The following is a 21,670-nucleotide window of genomic DNA, read 5'->3' on the forward strand; positions in this document are numbered from 1 at the left end:
GAGCTTAATGGGTGAAGTTAACAATCACCCAAACCTGAGACAAATTTTGAAATAATGTATTTAGTTTTGATGTTATACTTGTTATTTATCTCATCGGTTTTGTCTAATGCTTAGTTCGTTTCTGTGTGTGTTACATTTAATGTTGTGTTGTCATTCTCTTATATTTAATGCGTTTCCCTCGGTTTTGGTTTGTGACCCGGATTTGTTTTTTCTATCGATTTATGAGTTTTGAACATCGGTATACTACGGTTGCCTTTATTTCCCAATGTTAGTAGCAATACAATAAATTAACCTGCATATTGGATACATTTCCCAACTCATTCTGGCAGCTACTACTCTGATGTTGTTAAACGTCACCAGTGTTTGAGCAGAAAATTGATGTACGAGGGTTATGTCAAAGAACGTCTAATTCTTTTTTTAAAGAAGTTCATCCGAATATACCAAGACCTTGATGATAAATATTCCGTACCAACTTCATAAATAATTCAACATGGTCTTGAAGTATCGGTATTGACGTTGTTTATCATCTTAGTTATGTGTTGCAGTGTTCTTTGTGTGTCTGTAGACACTATTACTTTTACTGTTTAGTCTATTTTTTGTGATGTCCATTTGACGTTCCTAGGTTTTGATGCATCCCGATATTGTCTAATTGTTCTATGGTAAATATAAACCTTTGATATGTTATGCCATGACATCAGTGACTTTAACAGGCGTGACTAAAAGTTCACCAGGATTAGGATTGACTAAGGTGTAAACACTCTTGCAAATTACACAGCTTTCAATTTGGTACACCAGACGAACATTCCGTCTTTATAAGATTTACGAGTGGCAAATGAATTAGGAAAAAGACGAATTCACAGCAATGTATTACTTGATTAATTCCACTTGACAGCTGGGAGGGGTTTAACCAGTTCGCTTATTTAAAACAGTCCATCCATAGACAGGTGTGTCAGGATAAACTCATCAATGAAGTGTCCAGTTAATCGTCCCATATCATACACTCAGTTCATGTGTATTATTGTTTGGTGATAATAAATGAATTATAATTATAACCATCATCATCCTTATTACACACATTTTCAAATAGATTGTCCAATGCGAATTTAATCGTACGCTCCGAATGATCAGTTGAAATAACATTTGGAATATCAATACATTAAATATCAAACATTTTTTTAAAACATTTTTGAAAGAGACGACTGTGTCGATCTTTATTGTAGGATAGACACATTTAGTTTGTTAAATGATATTTAATTATTAACAACAACTACTGTACTGAAATTACTGAACATAACCGTTATAATCAATGACATAACAAGAAGATATTGTGTCGTATTACAAGTTGAAATTGGTGTTATCAATTAATAACCAAAACATACATAGTACATATCATATTTATTGATATTTAAATGAGACGCCATCCTGAAAACGATGATCTGGCATATGTACTACTGTAGATATGTCCAGATGGTGTGTAAGTGTTGCTTGTTCTTAGAAAGCATGCGTCTCCTGCAGATAACTGAATCACGACCGTCGAAGAAGCCCCGTGTTCATAGCTGCTTTGTGCTTTGGTTACTGCTGAACCAATAATTTGTGTGTTCCTCACAAGTTCAATAGGGATATAGGCTCCAACATAAGGCTTAATAGAATAAGATAACACGTATGTTCCAGATACTGTCGGTGTGAAAATTCCAGTGTAACGGTTATAAGCTGAACCAATGTTAGTAATGATGGTATCAAAATGTAATGTGTGATGTTTTCCAGGATTCAGCTCGTGAGAAGACATGTATGCATAAAATGCTGGCGCTGTTGTACTGGCTCCTAGAAATTCAAGGTGGTTAAACAATTTATTAAATGCGTGTAGTGCTGCCTGTAAATATCAAACATTGTACTATAAGAATATATGATATCTTAATTTCTTTTTATTGCTTAATTTGATTTCTTTAATGGAGCTACACCTTCATTCAATAAATACGTATACAAACCATTACATTATATTTAAGATAAGCTTTATATTTGAGATTGAATACTTATATGCTTATTGAATGTCTATATGCTATTTTTAGCTCACATGAATTTTTCAGATGAATCGGACAACCGGTTGTTGGGTTGCTGCCCCTGAATTGGTTATTTTAAAGACATTTTGTCATTTTTGGTTATTATCTTGAATGCTATTATAGAAAGAGATAAACTGTAAACAGCAATAATGTTCAGCAAAGTAAGACCTACAAATAAGTCAGCAAGACCAAAATTGTTAGTCATTCCCTTAAGGAGTTATTGCTCTTTATAGTCCTTTTTTCCAATTTTTCATAAATTTTTGTAATCTTTTACAAAAATCTTCTTTTCCAAAACTACTTGGTCAAATTTAACCAAACTTGGCCACAATCATCATTGGGGTATCTAGTTTAAAAAATTTATGACCTGACCTGGCCAACTAACCAAGACGGCCGCCATGTCTAAAAATAAAACATAGGGGTAAAATGTAGATTTTGGCCTATTACTCTGAACCAAAGCATTTAGAGCCAATTTGACATGATTAAATTGTTTATCCGGTCAAGATCTATCTGCCCTGAAATTATTAGATGAATTTGAGAACAGGTTGTTGGGTTGCTGCCCCCAATAATTATTCTTTTAAGGAAATTTTGCCATTTTTTTGTTATTATCTTGAATACTAATATAGATAGAGATAAACTATAAACAACAATAATGTTCAGTTAAGTAAGATCTAAAAATAAGCCAACTGACCATTTTGGTCAGTTGACCCCTTAAGGAGTTGTTACCCTTTATAGTAAATTTTAAAAAAATTCCGTCAATTTGGTAAATTTTGGTTAAGTTTTACCAAATAATTTCCTCTGTTACTAATGAGCAAAGTTCATTATAGATATAAATATTATCGTTCACCTTTGTTGAATAGGTCTTTTCACAGAACTGACATGTATGATTTGAACACAAGATTCAAATTCTAAGAAAAGGACAATGGGACTTACGAGCACAACCATAATCTCAATGACAATGATTTGTACCAACGATTAATACTTAAAAATGAATATAGTTTTATTTGATTATTTTTATCCTTCTGTAAGAAGTAAAATCACAAAAATACTGAACTCCGGGGAAAATTCAAAACGGAAAGTCTCTTATCAAATGGAAAAATTAAATGAAAAAACATGGCAAACGTATGGTCAACAACTCTCATATTCCTGACTTGGTACAGGCATTTTCAAATGTATAAAATGGTAATTTTATCCTGGTTTTATATCAATTCTAACAAATTATTGACATCGCAGTCGGGACAACACACATGAGGCTCTCCTTGTTGATGTTATTTCAATATTTTTTCGATTATGATAACAACTCGGTAAACATTACAAATGCTTTCTTACCTTATGAAAACAGTAAGCGTTTCCTTAAAGATAATTAAGAGTAAACTCACGTTTCGATTTGATACTTTCATTCAAGTTGCTGTTTGGAAAAGAGCTATTAGATTTAACGTCCTCGACATTATGTTCTTTTCCCAAACTGTTGTAAATCTCGCCAATCCTTCTTTTTTGGTCAGAAATAGTGTTTTCTAGATCATTCCATTTGAGCCGTTCCTCGTTGTTTTCATTGTTTAGAGCTGTTACACCCTTTTTAAGGTCTGCCATCTTTTGTGTTAACGTTTGTTCCAAAACATCTAGCTTTTCAAGCATATCCATTGCTGAACAACATGTTAGCGTTGCCTGAAAAATATAAAATATATAACAGTTGAAAATAAGAGACATCTTTTTACAAACCATACATGTCTTATATTAAGATTACTAGCAAGTTCAATGATAAGACCGTTGACCTTAGTTTTATATCTTAGCAAGGACATCCATACTATCAATTTTAAATGTGCATAGATCATCACTGTATATTTCCTCACATATAATTCCTTATACTATGCAAAAAAATGTTGAATTTACCCAATCGCATGCTTTTTTTCAAAAATGTTATGAAAAATAAGGGTCACCTTGCTCTTTTTCTAGCTATAAATAGTGCAAAATTGCCCAAGTTTGAATATGTTCTTCACAACTAAACATGTTTTATAGATGAAATCAAATCTATTAGATAGAATTTTGAAAGAAAATTAGAGATAAGAGGTTGTGTATATGCTAAAAAAAAATAAAAAAATGTGTCACTTATTGCAACCACTTAAAAAACGAATTAACATTAATAATCGTATTCAAAATTAATTACAAGATGTATATCCCCTTATACGAATAAGTTGAAAAGTAAAACAATCATAAACAGATATTTAGTATTTGCTATCAACAAACAATGCATTACTTTTTTATATACAGAAACAGTGAGATACATTTATTACAAATGTATCTCAAAACTTGCAGATTTAAATAAAGAGCTGTATTTAGTTCTGTAATTTGTTTTACGATTCAAATGGTTGTATCACATTAATCTGCCTTTACATGTCGTTAAACAGTAAACTTCATAATAATTGATGGAATTGAAAAATCCATTTCACTTAAATGAGGTTAGAAAATGTGTTGACAGACAGGGGGTGTCAAGTGAAGAATATGTGACATCCTTTACAGTTGTTTTCTATGTTTTGTCTTCTGTACTATTATTTGTGTGTTTCTCTTTTTATTTTCAGTCATGGCGTTGTCAGTTTATTGTCAATTCATGCGTTTTACTGTCACTCTGGTATCTTTCGTCTCTCATACATGATATATTAAAGGTGAACGTCTGTATCATACATTAGATGCAAACAGGAAGGTTGACTGTTTCACTACAGAGTTTTAATTGTATTTGAGCTGTGAACATAAATATTTATATACTTTACATTAAAAAAGGGATTACACGTGATCTTTATTGGTTAAGAGAAAAGGATTATTCATTGATGAAAAAAAAAGAAAAAAAGTGTACTGATGTTTAAATCCATTACGAGGATACAAATCATGGTAAAACAGATTATGAGGATATTGCATGAACTTCAAAAGGGAGAGAGACTTTTTTCGTCGTTCTGGTTAACGTATATATCGCTATACATCAATGTGCATCATGCGTGCCACTATTCCTTCCGGCCGAGATATCATATCTCCGTACTTATTGACATGCAACAAACTTTCCCTTATCTTACGTGTTTGACAATTTGCACATGATCGACAATTATGTCTTGCTTTGTTATTATATTTCTCTTTAATATTTTCCAGGTCCATTGTTTAACCTCTGCCGATGAAACTTTTAGGTTTCAAAACATTGAAAACCAACTGACAGGACAGTTATTTCAGTTAGAAAAGAGGTTAATTTCGTTAAAGAACGAGCATTCTGAGATATCAAAATCAAGAGATGCCTTGAAAAATATTGTTTACAGTCAGAAGGAAGAGATTATAGCCCTGAACAGTCTAATTGATAAGCTCGACTTTCCCGAAAATCAGACGAAACTTAAGTATGGACCTGTCACGCAGTCGGAAATTGACAATAGCGATGGTAGAAATACAAAGCGTGAGTATGAAAATTTACTTTTGATTATTATACCTGCATCATTCAAGCATTGTAATTCTTTATATTGTACAGTACATTCTTTGTAAACATTTGAAAAACAAAGAATTTCATAATAATTATTCGAAAATTTGTGTTCAGTACAGATGAACTCATTTGTAACTTGAATAGAAAAACTTGGTTCGTGTTTCGAATGATTCAAAACTTTATCAACATCAAAATTACAAAAAAATGTCCATATCAATAAAATATCATGTCCATGCATGCACACACTAATGTGAGTGCCTTCACTCAGGAACAAAACGTTTATACACAATGGCATCAGCCCAATGGTAGTAAAACACTATTGAAAATACCAGCTTGTAACGCAAAACGCGATTTTCAATACAAGACTCATACATGTCATACATGTCATAGTTTCTGTTCGTTTTGAATCTAATTTTTACCAATGTTATAACACTAAAAAATTATATGTCTCATGTGCGTTTATTTATTCTAGTATATTGTATATTCTGTATGATCAAACACAAAAAGTCAATATTTAAATACGAAGCAGCGTTAGGAGATACAGGTGTTACGATATCTTAGTAGCATGGGTTCGAATCCCGGCGAAGGAAGAACAAACAATTTGCAAAAGTAAATTTACAGATCTAACATTGTTGGGTTGATGTTTAGACGAGTTGTATACACATAATGTACACAGCCATGTATCATCATCACTGCTGGTGATCAGATGGATCTATAGATAATTTAACTGATCTGTAAGAATAACATCTTCATGCCGCATACATCATGTACTGCAGTACGACGCTTGATTAAAAACTGACAAAAACTGACGTGGAAAGGTAACCGAAAGCTTAATTTTTTATGAAGCCCAGGTGGTCGTGTGGTCTAGCGGGACGACTACAGTGCTGGCGATTTGGTGTCACGATATCTCAGTAGCATGGGTTCGAATCCCGGCGAAAGCTAATTTACAGATCTAACATTGTTGGGTTGATGCTAAGACGAGTTGTATATACATAATGTACACAGCCATGTATTATCATCACTGCTGGTGATCCGATTGATAAATTTGTTCAAGAGTTGTCACTGGCTCAGACGTACATATAAATATAATTATTTTCTGTGACTGTATCTTACATTAATTTGTAGGATCCTTTACCTCAGATAATTTAGCTGATCTGTAAGAATAACATCTTCATGCCTTATATATCATGTACTGTAGTACGTTTACGACGTTAGATAAAAACTGACGTGGAAAGGTAACACCCGGAAACCGAAAGCTTCATTTTTTATGACGCCCAGGTGGTCTTGTGGTCTAGCGGGACGGCTACAGTGCAGGCTATTTGGTGTCACGATATCTCAGTAGCATGGGTTTCTAAATCGATATTTATTTTACTTACTTTCTATGGCCATTAGAAAACAATATTATTCATCATTGCGTCTGGTTGAAGTACTATAATATAGTATACAATTATTTATACTAGTACTTACACATCGTCTTTGCACACCGTGGTTCTTATCAAACAATGTTCTTCTTTAAAACTTTATTACATATGTTCTATATCAATATACCTATAAAAATTCGTAGAGGTCATCTGCAAACAATATCACGAATTTATCGCATACTGGATTGTTCCTACCAAGTTTAAAAAAAATTAAAAGTATAATAACAATAATGGAATATATTCTTTGAACCTCTTCTTTATTTGCAGGACGTATCATTTATCCTCGACAGTCAAGATTGAATTCTCCAGCGTTTTATGTTTATATGTCGACAAATGAAGCAAGCCCAGGACCGCATCATACACTAATATTCAACAGCGTCATTACAAATATAGGCAACGCGTACAACCAATACTCTGGTATCTTCACAGTGCCTACAAACGGGGTGTACGTGCTTTCATACACCATTACGGCAGACACTAGTTCCAACATTCCAGTCGAAATCGTCAAAAACGCAGGTATAATTGGCTCACTGTTAACAAGGACATACAGCAACTACAAACACAGTGTGTCATCGACCGTTGTTGTGAACATGAATGCTGGTGATGTGTGTTATGTCAGAACAAGCGGATCAGGTGCCACTGTATCTGGTAGTATTTCCAGTGGTACTGAAGCGAGAACTTCGTTTACAGGCTGGCGCATTGAGTAAATTTTTAAATGACATGTGTTTGTTATGTTTTGTTAATGAATCACAATTCGAATTTATAAACAAAGATCTATCTGATGTAAAAGTTGACGAGCTGGATCTTCTTTTACACTCAACTGTTTAATTACTAGTACTTGAATTATACAACATTCAATAAACATAGTTGGGTTTTCCGGAAGCTCCACGAAACCCCTTTAAAATCATTGACTTCTATTTCTTCAACAATCAATAAACTGCTCTCTAAACATTGCTAAAGTTTTAATGTAAAACTGTTTATTCAGGTGGCACTGTGGATCACAAATAAAAATAATATTTCAAGGAGGCCCCCAAGAATGATGCAAAGAAGCTTAAAGAATCTATCTATTGTGTTAGTAGAATATTTGTTCTCATCCTGCATGTATACATGATGAATTAGTCGTTAGACGTTTTACATGAATCAATCAATGTTTCAAGTAAGTAACCCGATGTCTTTGTTAATGTCATCCATCACATTGAAACATTACATGACTTGTATTCCCAAACATATATTTTGATTTCCTTGATGTATTTAATAATTGAATATTGGATATACTCCCAGTGTCTAAAATGGCATGCATGTTCAGGATGACAACACTTATAAATAAAAAGGTAGGTCCTGAGATAGAAGATGGACTCAAATGACTGGTACAAAATTTGGAGTGCTAATGGAAAACGAGAGTTTTTCGTTAGGAATAGAAATATAACCTAATAAAAAGTCGCATACGGACCTCTCAAATGGTTATTCAAAACGTTCATAGATAAAAGAATATGTGGTATGAGTATCAATGAAACAGCTCTCCATCCAAGTCACAATTTATAAAAGTAAACAATTAAAGGTCAAGGAACGGTCTTCAACACGAATCCTATGCTCACACGAAATAACAAGCTATAAAGGGCTTCAAAAATTACTAGACAAGTGTAAAACCATTCAAACGGGAAAACCAACAAACTAGTCTATATAAAAAAAAAACCGAGAAACGAGAAACATGTATGAACTACATAATCAGACGAAAACTGCTACACATCAGAATCATGACGTAAGACAGGTGCAAACAATTGCAGCGGGATTAAATGTTTTAATGTTACCAAACCTTATCCCTTATTTGAAACAATAGTAAAAAATCACAAAATAGAAAGACACACTATAAAATATCCATTGGAATGGCTTAACTCAACCAAAAAACGTAGTTAACACAAATTAACACAAAATGAACGAGTAAATTTGATCTTTGACACGATGTAAATACATAGTTAATAAAAATAAGGATGAACATTCAAAGTAAAAGTATGAAATCGCTGTGAAATGTTAATCAATTTTATAAACACATCAACTTTGAAAAAAAATACCTCACATCAAGAGTTTCAAATGGTGAAGTTTAAATCATCTCTTGGTACATTTTACGGACGCCATCACGAGTTGGTTGACAGTTATGGAATAACCGTTTCACAAATGATATCGGATATGTTTATTACGTCGTAATTACAATCCCCTTACCTTTCATAAATGTGACCTACTGAATTAGACTATTTACCAGATTTGATATCCCATAAGCAACACGACGGATGCCACATGTTGAGCAGGATCTGCTTACCCTTTCGGAGCACATGATATCACCCCTAGATTTTGATGGGGTTCATGTTGTTTATTCGTCTGTTTTCTATGTTGTGTCTTGTGTATTATTGTTTGTTTGTTTGTCCTTTTCATTTTTAGCAATGACTTTGTCAGTTTATTTTCGATTAATGAGTTTGACTGTCCCTCTGGTATCTTTCGTTCCTCTTTATACACAGGTAAATGAAAATAATTTTGTTGTTAAGTATACTGTCTATATAATCTTACGTTTAGGAATATTAAGACATTTCGTGTTCCCTTTATATCCAATAAAGAGGATGGCACTATCTAGACGAGGCATTGATTCAAAGTTTCTTTTCTGAAAGGACGTAGATGCGAATTTATATGTCTTGCATTTGTCAAGGGTTTTATAAACACGCGCTAGAAAACAAAGGACGACATATTGTCTTTATTTTAGTTAACACGTGTTGTCTGATTTTCTCATAAAAGGGTAACTTATAGACAAAAGGGCATATTCCTTATCTCACCGGTGCTATTAAAAAAATCTGCATCTTTTCACTGATATGATATTCAAGAGATTACAGCAGAGCAGCGCATTTATGAGCCTGGGTTTGATGAAATAACTATAACGAGGCGTTTCGGTTATTTTGTCAAAATGTTATCGGAAGATACACATAATTATTGATATTCAGGATCAAATTAAGCAGCGGGACGATCTTTAATTATTGATTGTATAAATAGTGCCTTAATAAAAATGTATGCTTCTTTCTAATGCAGATTGTGAGCTTAAATGAACGATGACCCTATTTTATTTTTCTATTTAGTACATGATCACAGTTCACACAGTGGACGTGACCGATTACTTGTATATTACAACAACAAAAAGAGCACAAGTACAGATCTAAGAGTACTCGCAGTTACTGACAGTTAGTTCAAAGAGAGGCGAACTATACCAAAGGAACAGTCAAACTCATAAATCGAAAATAAACTTACTACGCCATGGCTTAATAATGAAAAAGAAAAAGACAAACAGTCAAATAATAGTAAACAATAAACAACATAGAAAACTAAAGACTGAGCAACACGAACGACACCAAAACCTGGGGGTGATAAAAGCCACTATAACAACTAATAAATCAAAATCATTCATCTAAGACTAGATTATCAATCAGTACACATCTAACATCCAATGGATTTAGTGTAAAGACGTAATTAACAGTCAGAAAAATACATGACCTTGTACAATGCCAAGATAGTTTGGCGTAGTTTATATTTATGTTAAAAATTGTACTGATTGTTTTTTTAAGATCAAGACTTGCCAACGCTATCATCTTATAAGAAAAAGTTTAATCTTGCTAAAGTGATACCACCACACTCATGCAAAAGAATTTACTTCCGCTGAAAAACCCATCTTCCCACTTTATAACGTTGAATTCCGATCGATAAAGACGTATCAACTCACTTTTTCATACATACTGAAACTTGACCTAAAAAATTGCCATACCTATAACATGAGAAGGAGTTTGCAGTATGTATACATTTATCCTAACTAGAAATATATAAACACCGACATAATATGGGCTGAACGAGTCTGTAGTTGAACGGGTTGGTCTTTGGCAATTTGACAATGCGATGAATTGCGAGGGAATTTAAATTGACATCCATTATGAATTTACAGAGGCATTGTGTGTGTTAATGTCAAGTTTTCTCAGTCTGACTACAAAATTAGCCTTACAGATTATATAATCTAGAAAGGTACAGTTGAATGTATGGTTCATTCTTCCACGAACAATGTTTTAAATTAAACTTAGGATAGACAGATAATCATATATGTCTGACCACTTCAAATACAGACCTATAGTTATCATTTCATCACCCATTTCTTTAGACGTGTCAATGAATGTTATCGTAGAGGCAGATATTTCATGAGTGAATTCCACTGAGAGCTTGGAGTTGTCTTCTTAATCTATTGATGATTTGAGAACATCGGTCACCTTCTTTTGTCCCAATATGAAATAAAGGATAACATTACACAGTATCAAATTATGACAGAAAGCCAAAGCATGACAAAACTGTCGATATTTTAACTGTTTGTCCAAATGTCCTTTTACAATTTTAGAATAGCATTTTGCTGAAATATTTCTAAATTGCAGTTGACTTGTAATCCTTATTCATACCATTTATTTTTTGTTACGTGACTGTGCAGAAATGAACCGTTGCATTATTCAAACCTTTAAAAACAGCAAAATAGAGAAGAACGTGTCATACTGGCTACTGATTGTCACAAAGAAAACCTTTTGTTTCGCCGTCTTATCGTTAAATCTGTCAAATATTTAATTTATGCAACTCTCATACAAATGAGAGGTTTTGTAAGCTAAAAACAGATTTCTACGCAAGGAATTAACGGTATCAAGTCAGGAATATGACAGGTTGTTTTGACATTCGTTTGATGTGTTTTAGGTCTAGATTTCGTGTTTTATAAGATTATCCGTTGTCAATTTCTTTCGGAGCGCGGTATTTTTGTTATTTAACTATTTTTTCCCGAATTCAAAAGCGACATGAAGGGCACTCAGTGTTGATACAAAGACCATTGAACATAAAGAGCAAACGAAAACAGAAAACTGGATGAAATTCTAGTTACTACCGCTAGAATAAAAAAATAAGTCATTGTGAATGAATTGTATATGTTGCTGTTTTAATTTAATCTAATTTTGTTTTTTGTTATTGGTACTATTGGTTCTAGCATCACCTCAAAATGTGATCAGTTTTTGAATTGTTGACCAGATCGTCTTTTTTCATGGGCAGATTAATACGCATAAAACGTTTGACTGACATACTTTATTACACAAGAAGCCAACCTGCAAACGATGTCCTAGCAGACGTACTGCTGTAAATGTTCCCCGACGGTGCGGATCCTGTACTGGTTCTGACATAACAGACATCACCAGCGTTCAACTGGATGACAATAGTTACTGAAACACTATGTCTGTAAACAGAGTATGACCTGGTGAATGAGGATTCCATCACTCCTGCGTTCTTTATTATTTCAACTGGGATATAGGCACCACTATCAGGCATTATTGTATAGGAAAAAACATATACTCCCGTAGACGGTGCAGTAAAAATACCGGTGTACTGGCTGTACCCATTTCCAATGTTTGAGATGACCTGGTTAAATATTAGTGTATGATGTGGTCCGGGATTATATTCGTTACTAGACATATAAGCATAAAACGCTGGCCGGGACGCTCTTGGTTGCTGCAAACTAACCAGCGTTCCTGGAATCATAAATATATTTCAAATCCTTATCTTTACAGTCCATTATAATCTAAGTCTTGTCCAACCCTACGTGTTACAGCAAATGATGTAGAAATGCAAGGAGTTATAGAACTCAACCTTTTCTGTATTAAAGGCATTAAATTTTATATGAAATAGAGCTTAAATAGAATCATAATAAATTTATCAATCATTATTACATCGTTAGGAACAAACAATATATAAAATATACTGTTGATGAACATATATTTACAACATATTGTATTCAGAAAAGAAAATTTTGAAAAAAAGTATGAAACAATTAAATCAAAAACCATAGCTAGTCTGCGACCATAGTGCAAAATCGATTTTATTTGTAAATAATAAGCATAAGACGACTGGTTTTACTTGTACTGTTAATTTTATAGCTTACATTTAGCTTTAAAAAACAGGGACCCTTTTACAAACACAATTAAGATCAATAACACTAATGACCAGAAGACATATTAACCTAAAACCAATAATATTAAATACGACAAGAACAATTATAATGATTTTCTTTAGTTTTAAATTTAAATAATTCAGTATTGTGTTGCTTTGAAGTATAACGGAAAAACAGATAACACATATACAGTCCAGTCTGGCTGATAAGAATTTACAAAGGGATAATTCTAGATTGCAAAATTGTAACCTTTTCCTATCCTGAATTCCTTGATACAATTGTTCAGTTATCATATAAACAACCATTTTTCCTTGAAATAAACCACCGATTTGATTTTTTCCGCGTATGTGGTTTCAGAAGCAACCCGACAGCTTTCACACGCTTCTTTGTTAAAAAAGTGGGACGAAAGATACCAGAGGGACATTCAGCCTCATGGATAGAAAATAAACTGATAACGCCATGGTAAAAACAATAGTACAGAAGACACAACATAAAAAAAACTAAAGACTAAGCAATATGAACCCCTCCAAAAACTGTTTGTGATCTCAGGTGCTTTGGAAGGATAAGCAGATCCTACTCCACATGTGGCACCCACAGTGTTGTTGAGAAACATCTGTTCAATTCTTTTTTGGATTAATACTTGCTGAAAGCTTTTTACATAAAACTATTTGTAAATAACATATATTTCATATAGATTGGTCTTAATGAAGTTCGCTACTCAGTTTCAAAATAACAAACTTTTATAACGGTAGTTTATATTGATAGGGGTTTAATTAAAGAACCAAAACAAGCAAAATAAATAAATAGGTCAATGTGCTTGTTTCCGAGATTAAAGGCATTGATAGTTTAAAGGGAAAATGTTCTCTCTTGATTTTTCATAGCTTTTTCATGACAAGTTCAAATCGTAAAAACAAAACTATTAAAAATAATTAGGATGCTATAAGAATTTCACAGATGGCTTGTAATTATACATGTAAAAGATTTATAACAAAAAACAAATAGGGGTCAATGGACAAATTTTTAAAGGCAATCAAGTGGATAATCCATGAGGATTCCGAAAATCTGACGAAAATTCCAAAACCATGACAATTGTGTTATCTTGCATGCTTATATTTAATGTTTCATTTGGGAATGTCTTACATTTAAATTATTACACTTACTTCGTTGATGACCACTTAACAAATCATTCAAAGTTGTTTCTGTGTGAGGAGCACTTATCGCGGTCTCGTTTCTAGCCATTCCAAACTTATCTTCATCACTGGTAGACATCATTTCGAGAACTCTATCGTTGAGATCGTCAATTTTCATCTGGTGACTATATATGGTTTTCTTTAGTTCATGTCGTTGATTGTGTATCTTCGAGTTTTCATTTTCCAGACGGGAAATTTCCTTCTGCAAGTTGTGTATCATCGTTTTCGTTAGTTTTTCAATATTTTCCAAACGTTTATTAATTTCTGATGAATCACCCGCTACTTGATCCATCTGAAAAATAAGAATAAAGACTGTAATAAAAATAACAAACATTCTGTAAAGGTTGGATTAGAAGAATAAAATATCATTTAAGAACAAGACAGTAGAGAGATAAGAAAACTAAGTGTGTTGGGAGACGTTATTGAATTTCCTTTCCCATGTAAAGTGTACCTAGTACTCAAGCTTAAATAAAAACTTTATGATATTTTTTTAGATATATTAAAATGTGAATCTTCTACCAGCTTGATATAGATCATTTATCCTTTATAACAATTACAAAATAATTTGACTAAAAGTGACACTGATAATATCAACGATGACTACATCATTCCAATCAATTGATTGTATTTCTATCACATCATCAGTAAGGCGACCCTTATTTTATTTATTTCATGTCGCTTACCTATGCCTTGTTGGGTTGTTAAGGTATGCAGATATGTCACCATGCATCATCCGTACAGCGAATGCAGATGTGTAGGTATATGTTTCGAAGCGTGAAAAGCTATATACCGTACATGCATTTAACTATGCACCGTACAAAAGGATGTATGTGATCAGCTATACACCCAACGTACACAACGGTTTTTTCAGAATAAAATATGAAAAAAATATCATATGTTTGAAAGATTTCAATGCCGATTAAATAAAAAGCTATACATATTACACACATACAGTGGACTTCTATCAAAAGAGTGGAAATGAATATAGAATCATATCGGATGAGACAACGTCTCTGACAAGGATTTGCACATGTTTTAGTAAGCGTTTTTGTTTTGGGAAAATAATGGGACTTCTATAGTTAAAAACCTACGACAAAATTATTTCTTAAAACAACAATAATGTTTAGATTAAAGTACTCATTGATATTATGTAAACAAAACTAAGCTTTTCATACCGTGTCAGAAGAAAAATCGATCTCGACCGCTTGGTTAGTACCGATGTACACGGTGTATGTTGTGATTAGTTTTGTTATTCCCTCAAAAAGGATTAACTGTTATAGACAAGAAAACGACGTTACAGCAGAGCAAAATGTTAAAGAAAAAACTAAACCGATTAGCCCTCATTTAATTTTCCGCATAGGTTGCTTTATATGTGAGTAGATAAACAATCAAACCATTATACAATCTATATTTTATTATTGGACTAAGGTTCCTTTAAAAAATTCGACTATGATACTGAATATATGTAGTCTTAATGTCATATGAAAAAGAAATGATGGTGTGATTACCAATGCGACGACTCTCCACAAGATACCAACATGACATGGTAACTTGAATGTTTCAACCTTAGTGTTATTGTCTGTAAAAGAGAGACGAAATATACCAGAGGGACATTCAAACTCATAGATCGAAAATAAACAGACAAAGTGTTCTGGAAGATTAAGCAGATCCTGCCCATAATTTTGCGTCCGTGTAACATTGCCGTGATAAATGTTGAAGTAGTGATGAGTGGGGATATTGTTAAGATTATTTGTTTTCTTCCGTATGATATTTTTCAATACTTATGCATATCTTAATCTGTAAACTTCTACTTGACGTGTAATAATTATCATGTTCATGAACAAAACTTTCGAAACATGTAATCATATCTTTGTACTTACTGACATAAAACTATTTTCTCCTTATCTGTCATGTTTGACAATTGCACGTTTCACGCAAAAATATCGTCCCTTATATAATTAGATAACCTCTTTCAACTTGTCTTATCTACCAAATGTCAGGGATTCCATTGAATGTTATGACGTTCGTTCTATCAATGAGGCTAGTGTGTCTTCTTTTCAGGGTCAGATGGGTCGAAAGCCTATCCAACTGGATATAAAAATGATGAAAAGGTGAAAACTAGCAGACTTCTGCAAAGTTTCTAACAGGAAACGAAAATAATCCTTACTCTTATATTACAGGCGGATAACTCAGTTAATAGTTTATTGAACAAGTTGCCCTACTACTTCTTGTTCACAAAAGTTAGTAATTACCAGGTTAATTATCTACAAAATGAGAAGATTCAAAATTAAAAGCTTGCTGCAACTTTGCGTATAACAAATATTTAGGAATAGCATTCGTTTTTTGGTTTTGGTTAATTAAGATTTGTATGAAAAGTAGTTATTTCGATAGTATACAATATTGGATTTGTGTTTTTTTGAGAGAGAATTGTTATCATTTAAAAATTTGCAAAACAATCATTCAAATTTAAGTGAGAAAATGCTATTTTAAATTAGCGAACATATAAATGAAGACACACAATCAGTTCTTTATCTGAATTTGTAATTCATTTGGCATTAGAAAAGCCAGTCTTAAAGCGGTCTTTACATACGATCACGTTCCAATTAATATTGTCGTATCGGTTATGAATATAACTTTACGACAAAAGAGATGATTTCAGCTTCCCAATTGTGAACTTTCCATTTGTATGTAGCAACATTCCAACAGCGCCTGCATACTGAGTATATATTTCCCAATTGATACGATATTCCCAGTTTGCAAAACGTAGCTATTAAACCAAAAGTTCCAAATGCTTAAGTTTAAATAATCCCTTCGTGAATTTTACGGACGAGTTGGTTGACCGTAATGAAATATCCGTTTCACAAACGATGGCACGTGTGTTCATAAAGTCGTAACTTCAATCCCGTCCATGAATGTAACCTATCGAATTAGGCTTGTTACCGGGTTGGAAAATATATGAACAACACGATGCTTCATGTGGAGCAGGATCCGCTAACCTTTCCGGAGCATCTAACTCCCATTATTTGTTTAATTCGTGTGGCTTAATCTTTACTTTTCTATGTTGTGTTTTGTGAACTATTGTTTGTCTGTTTGTCTAATTCTATTTTAGCCACGGTGCTGTCAGTTTATGTTTGATATTTCAGTTTGATTGTCCATCTGGTATATTTTGCCCGTTTCTTATACCTAAACCCCAGTATTGATTTCCTCAGTAGTGTCAGAATGAGACTAATCGTCTGATTTGGTATTTACCATAAACAACACGATTTCGATTTTTATGCATCGCATTTTGCTCTTGTTCCTTGATTTTGATGGTTTATCTGCGAATCACGTATTTTGAATGTCTAGATGATACCTCCAGCTTTTTTTTAACAATCAAAGATGTATATACTTGCATTTCCTATAATGAATTCCTTGATAAAGGACACACAAGGAATCTATTGAAAAAAGGGTTAGAAGTAGGAAAGTTGAATGCATCCCCCTTCGAACATTTTAATGGACGCTATCAAGGTTTGGTTGACCGTTATGGATATCTGTTTTAAAATGAGTACTAATAGTACCTAAAATCTTACTTTCCTGGAAGTTAACCTACCAAATAAGGCTTTCACCGGGTTTTAATTCCTTGAAAAACAGACACGTGTCACATATGGAGCAGGATACGATTACTTTTCTGAATCACCTGCTATCGCCCTGGTTATTTGTAGGGTATGTGTTGCTTAGCCTTTAGTTCTATGGTGTGTATTGTATACTGATGGTTGTCATTTGGGTTTTTTTTTGCCATGCATTGACAACTAGTTTTTGTAGATATTAATTTTGGGTAGTTTGCTTCGCCTTGGCTTTTTATTCCACCTCAATAGTTTGTAATAGAATAAAAAAGGAGTAAGTTTATAAGAACGATTCATTCCGAACATTCAGGGTTATTACTTCTTTTTGAAGATTGTAGATGTCAATGCTCTTTATCTTTGTACTTGATTTGGTTCGAACACAACAGATAAACAAATGATGATCGATATGATATAAAAACCACAAGATAACCTAATATTATTTTTTTATGAATATTTTCACGGAAAATAATTAATCAAGAAAAGTCGGTATGACAGAAGTTATGTTTCTTAACACTTATTTTCTAAAGTTCTATAATTGAGTACTATCATGACAAGTTTTGATTCAAATTTCAATCTCACACAGTTTATATCTGTTACGGCCATTTTGAAATACAACCTTGCGAGTTCTTTCATTTGATTATATAATGTAATTTATGAAGCGTTTTTAGAACTAGCAAAGACTTTTAATCAATTAATATTAGATCTGTCTTGATCTTTGAGTGAGACCGAGTTTACCTATAAAGTTGATTGAAGTTAAACTGTAACTTTTTACTTATGTTCTTATATGGTATGAATTATGAATTTCTGTTACAAATTATTTTCTATAATTCCAATAAGAGTTTTAACTAGAACTCACCCGTGATATCGCGGGTCCGTGACTGAATTAAAGTATATAACTATGCGCATGCCTTATTTTAGTATTAGTATTGTCATCTGATAAAGTCATGCCGATTAATAAGATACACATTTTTCTCTGCTTTCAAATCTTTTTGTGTGAACCCGTCGAACTGGAAATTATCAATTATTGATAATATTAATTATTTGAAAAACTGAAGATCCTGGAATGGAGTATTTTTTAATCAACAGCGTTGTCCTATATTAGTTATAAATAAAGTTGAATTCTTTGATTCGCTGATTTACGTCATGCCCGCTAACAAATTGAAAACTGTACCTATACGCCTTATATTTTAGTTCAGATTTTTAGTCTATTCTTATTGTTATCTTAGAAAGTCTTACTGATTAACATACTACAATAGACTTGTAACAATTTGACAATTTAGTAGTGTCAACCCTGTGATTATGACCCATGTATATAGCATATTAATGCTGAATAAGCATATCAATCCTGAATACACCGTTTGTTGGTGCGCCTGTCAGATGCGGAACGTACAGATAAGGTATAGGTAACAGGTGAATATACTATTGGTATCGGTATCGGACTCGACCCGGAGCTTCTTAATTATTGGCAATATTAATTACGTGGAAATCAAAAGGGTCTGGAGTGGTGTAATTTTTAATCTACACCTTTGTACTATATTAGTTATATATAAAGTTGAATTCTTTGATTCGTCGTTTTACGTGATGACGGCTGACAAATTGGACCTCGTAATTTTAGTATTATAGATATGGTAAGTTTTTGAAAGTTATAGTAAACAGGTACCACCCAATAAGGTAGTGGAAAAGTCCTTACCATGGAAATAGAAATAGAAAACTGCTGAATTTTTGAAAGATCAAAATAAGAGGTGCACAATTGAATTAAATGATAAGGATCTTAAAAAGATCCATTAGATTATGATAAGTGTCTGAAGGAAGTTGTGGATATACGCCCAATATAAGGTTATGACAAAGTCCGTATTTAAGATATAGAAACATCAAAAATATTTCTACCAAAAATTCGTAATAGAAGGTCCATAATACATTAATTGATTAAACATGGAGCAATTTTAGAAAAGTTTAACAATTGATTTTGGAGGTCAGGGTTGGGAATACCTGATGGGTGCCCCCATATAATGCAATGTTCAAGTCCGTATCTTATATAAAGAAACCACATAAAAGATTTTTAATAAAATCCGAAATACATTCCTTTTTTTTTATATAACTGAACTAAAACACACCCGTGATTGATTAAAATACTACAAAAGGTAACAATTTGACAATTTAGTAGTTTCAACCCTGTGATTATGACCCGTATGTATAGCATATTAATCCTGAATACACCACCCGTGATTGATTAAAATACTACAAAAGGTAACAATTTGACGATTTAGTAGTTTCAACCCTGTGATTATGACCCGTGTGTATAGCATATTAATCCTGAATACACCACCCGTGATTGATTAAAATACTACAAAAGGTAACAATCTCACAATTTAGTAGTTTCAACCCTGTGATTATGACCCGTGTGTATAGCATATTAATCCTGAATACACCGTTTGGTGGTGCGCCTTGTCAGATGCGGAACGTACAGATAATGTAATAGGTAACAGGTGATTATACTATTGGTATCGGTATCGGACTCGACCCGGAACTTCTTAATTATTGGCAATATTAATTACGTGGAAATCAAAAGGGCCTGGAGTGGTGTAATTTTTAATCTACACCTTTGTACTATATTAGTTGTATATAAAGTTGAATTCTTTGATTCGTCGTTTTTACGTGATGACGGCTGACAAATTGGACCTCGTAATTTTAGTATTATAGATATTTCTAGTTCACAAGTTAACACTCATTGATCATCATTCCAATGTTAACCCTTCCATTAGTTAATATATCATTCACTTATTTGTCACAAAAGAAAATATGTTTCCAGATAAACTGATATAATGATTTTCTAAACAAGTTCATTCCTACAAAATACCATTAATCCTTTAATTTATAATTTCTTCTTCCGTTAACACCCATATATCACAACTACTGATAATAATCATATTAATAAAAATAAAAGAGTAAAGTCCAATATCACACGAAAGAGCCGAGGGCTGGTTTAATAACAACCATTAAATAATATTTATTGTATACAAATTTCGAATCAAACGAAAAATCAAATATGTATATACAGTAGCATGGGTTCGAATCCCGGCGAGGGAAGAACCAAAAATTTGCGAAAGCAAATTTACAGATCTAACATTGTTGGGTTGATGTTTAGACGAGTTGTATATATATATATATATATATATAACTCGTCTAATCATCAACCCAACGATGTTAGATCTGTAAATTTGCCTCCGCAAATTCTCTTTCTTTCCTCCTCGGGATCCGAACCCATGCTACTGAGATATTGTGACACCAAATCGCCTGCACTATAGCCTTCCCGCTAGATATATATATATGTACTAGTATTTCAATACACACAATCATTTGTAAACAATCAATCTCTTAATGCATGATACAAAATATAAAACAGCATGGATGTAAAAATTAACGTGACCTATCGAGTAGACCATGTCGAGCCGAATGATTTAACCGCCAAATCACACAAACCACTTAACCTAAACGCCATCTATGGGCAGACAATTCAGAAGAAAATAATTTCATTCTAATTCATAAAATCATACCGATTGAAATTATATATATATTTCAGTTCTAAACTATTCATCGTCTGTATAAGATAAAAACAGGAAATGTTCATCGGTTTAAGCTTTTTATAAATACAAAACCCTAAAGACTATTTCTGACACAAATGCTGTCAGACTGCAACCATAAGTACACTAATCTAAAACACGATTTTATCAAATTACAAATATAATGCAATTAAATTTGAATAAAAAAGTCGTAATTTAATTCCTAAAATAGAGGTTTTTTTTTCATTAAAAAGATATCACCCATGGCAAATTAGACAACGAAAGAATACAAAAGGTTTAGATTTAGAGTTCGACATATTGTATTTAATCCTGTGTATAGTTCAACACTTTCCTTGTATTTATATCTGTTTGTCTCCTAGTTGGAGTTCGTTTTGGTAATCGT

The 21,670-nt window shown here is 32.8% G+C and overlaps 3 protein-coding genes across 3 annotated transcripts; 1 reads left to right on the forward strand and 2 right to left on the reverse strand.

Moving 5' to 3' along the window:
• Window positions 1-1,380: 1,380 nt before the first annotated feature.
• Window positions 1,381-3,788, reverse strand: LOC134726747 (collagen alpha-1(X) chain-like). The gene is made up of 2 exons (XM_063591164.1): window positions 3,434-3,788; window positions 1,381-1,821 (listed from the first exon to the last, which is right to left on the reverse strand). The coding sequence occupies exons 1-2, from the start codon at window positions 3,774-3,776 to the stop codon at window positions 1,406-1,408; spliced, it is 759 nt and encodes a 252-aa protein (XP_063447234.1). The 5' UTR covers window positions 3,777-3,788; the 3' UTR covers window positions 1,381-1,405.
• Window positions 3,789-5,125: 1,337 nt separating this feature from the next.
• LOC134726748 (uncharacterized) lies at window positions 5,126-7,715 on the forward strand. Its single transcript, XM_063591165.1, has 2 exons — window positions 5,126-5,481; window positions 7,194-7,715. The coding sequence occupies exons 1-2, from the start codon at window positions 5,148-5,150 to the stop codon at window positions 7,631-7,633; spliced, it is 774 nt and encodes a 257-aa protein (XP_063447235.1). The 5' UTR covers window positions 5,126-5,147; the 3' UTR covers window positions 7,634-7,715.
• Window positions 7,716-12,041: 4,326 nt separating this feature from the next.
• Window positions 12,042-14,443, reverse strand: LOC134726749 (uncharacterized). Its single transcript, XM_063591166.1, has 2 exons — window positions 14,076-14,443; window positions 12,042-12,496 (listed from the first exon to the last, which is right to left on the reverse strand). The coding sequence occupies exons 1-2, from the start codon at window positions 14,437-14,439 to the stop codon at window positions 12,060-12,062; spliced, it is 801 nt and encodes a 266-aa protein (XP_063447236.1). The 5' UTR covers window positions 14,440-14,443; the 3' UTR covers window positions 12,042-12,059.
• Between the last annotated feature and the right edge of the window lie 7,227 nt (window positions 14,444-21,670).

This window comes from Mytilus trossulus, chromosome 7 (genome assembly GCF_036588685.1).
Source record: "Mytilus trossulus isolate FHL-02 chromosome 7, PNRI_Mtr1.1.1.hap1, whole genome shotgun sequence".
In the NCBI taxonomy this organism is placed as follows: domain Eukaryota; kingdom Metazoa; phylum Mollusca; class Bivalvia; order Mytilida; family Mytilidae; genus Mytilus; species Mytilus trossulus.

Bases quoted from the DNA above. Each gene is read 5' to 3' on its own strand.
- LOC134726747 (XM_063591164.1), bottom strand. From the start codon at position 3,776: ATGGTTTGTAAAAAGATGTCTCTTATTTTCAACTGTTATATATTTTAT. The intron at 1,822-3,433 runs GTGAGTTTACTC...TTGAATTTCTAG, and splicing joins TGAAAGTATCAAATCGAAAC to GAGCCAGTACAACAGCGCCA.
- LOC134726748 (XM_063591165.1), top strand. From the start codon at position 5,148: ATGTCTTGCTTTGTTATTATATTTCTCTTTAATATTTTCCAGGTCCAT. The intron at 5,482-7,193 runs GTGAGTATGAAA...CTTTATTTGCAG, and splicing joins CGATGGTAGAAATACAAAGC to GACGTATCATTTATCCTCGA.
- LOC134726749 (XM_063591166.1), bottom strand. From the start codon at position 14,439: ATGTTTGTTATTTTTATTACAGTCTTTATTCTTATTTTTCAGATGGAT. The intron at 12,497-14,075 runs GTAAGTGTAATA...TTATGATTCCAG, and splicing joins GTTAAGTGGTCATCAACGAA to GAACGCTGGTTAGTTTGCAG.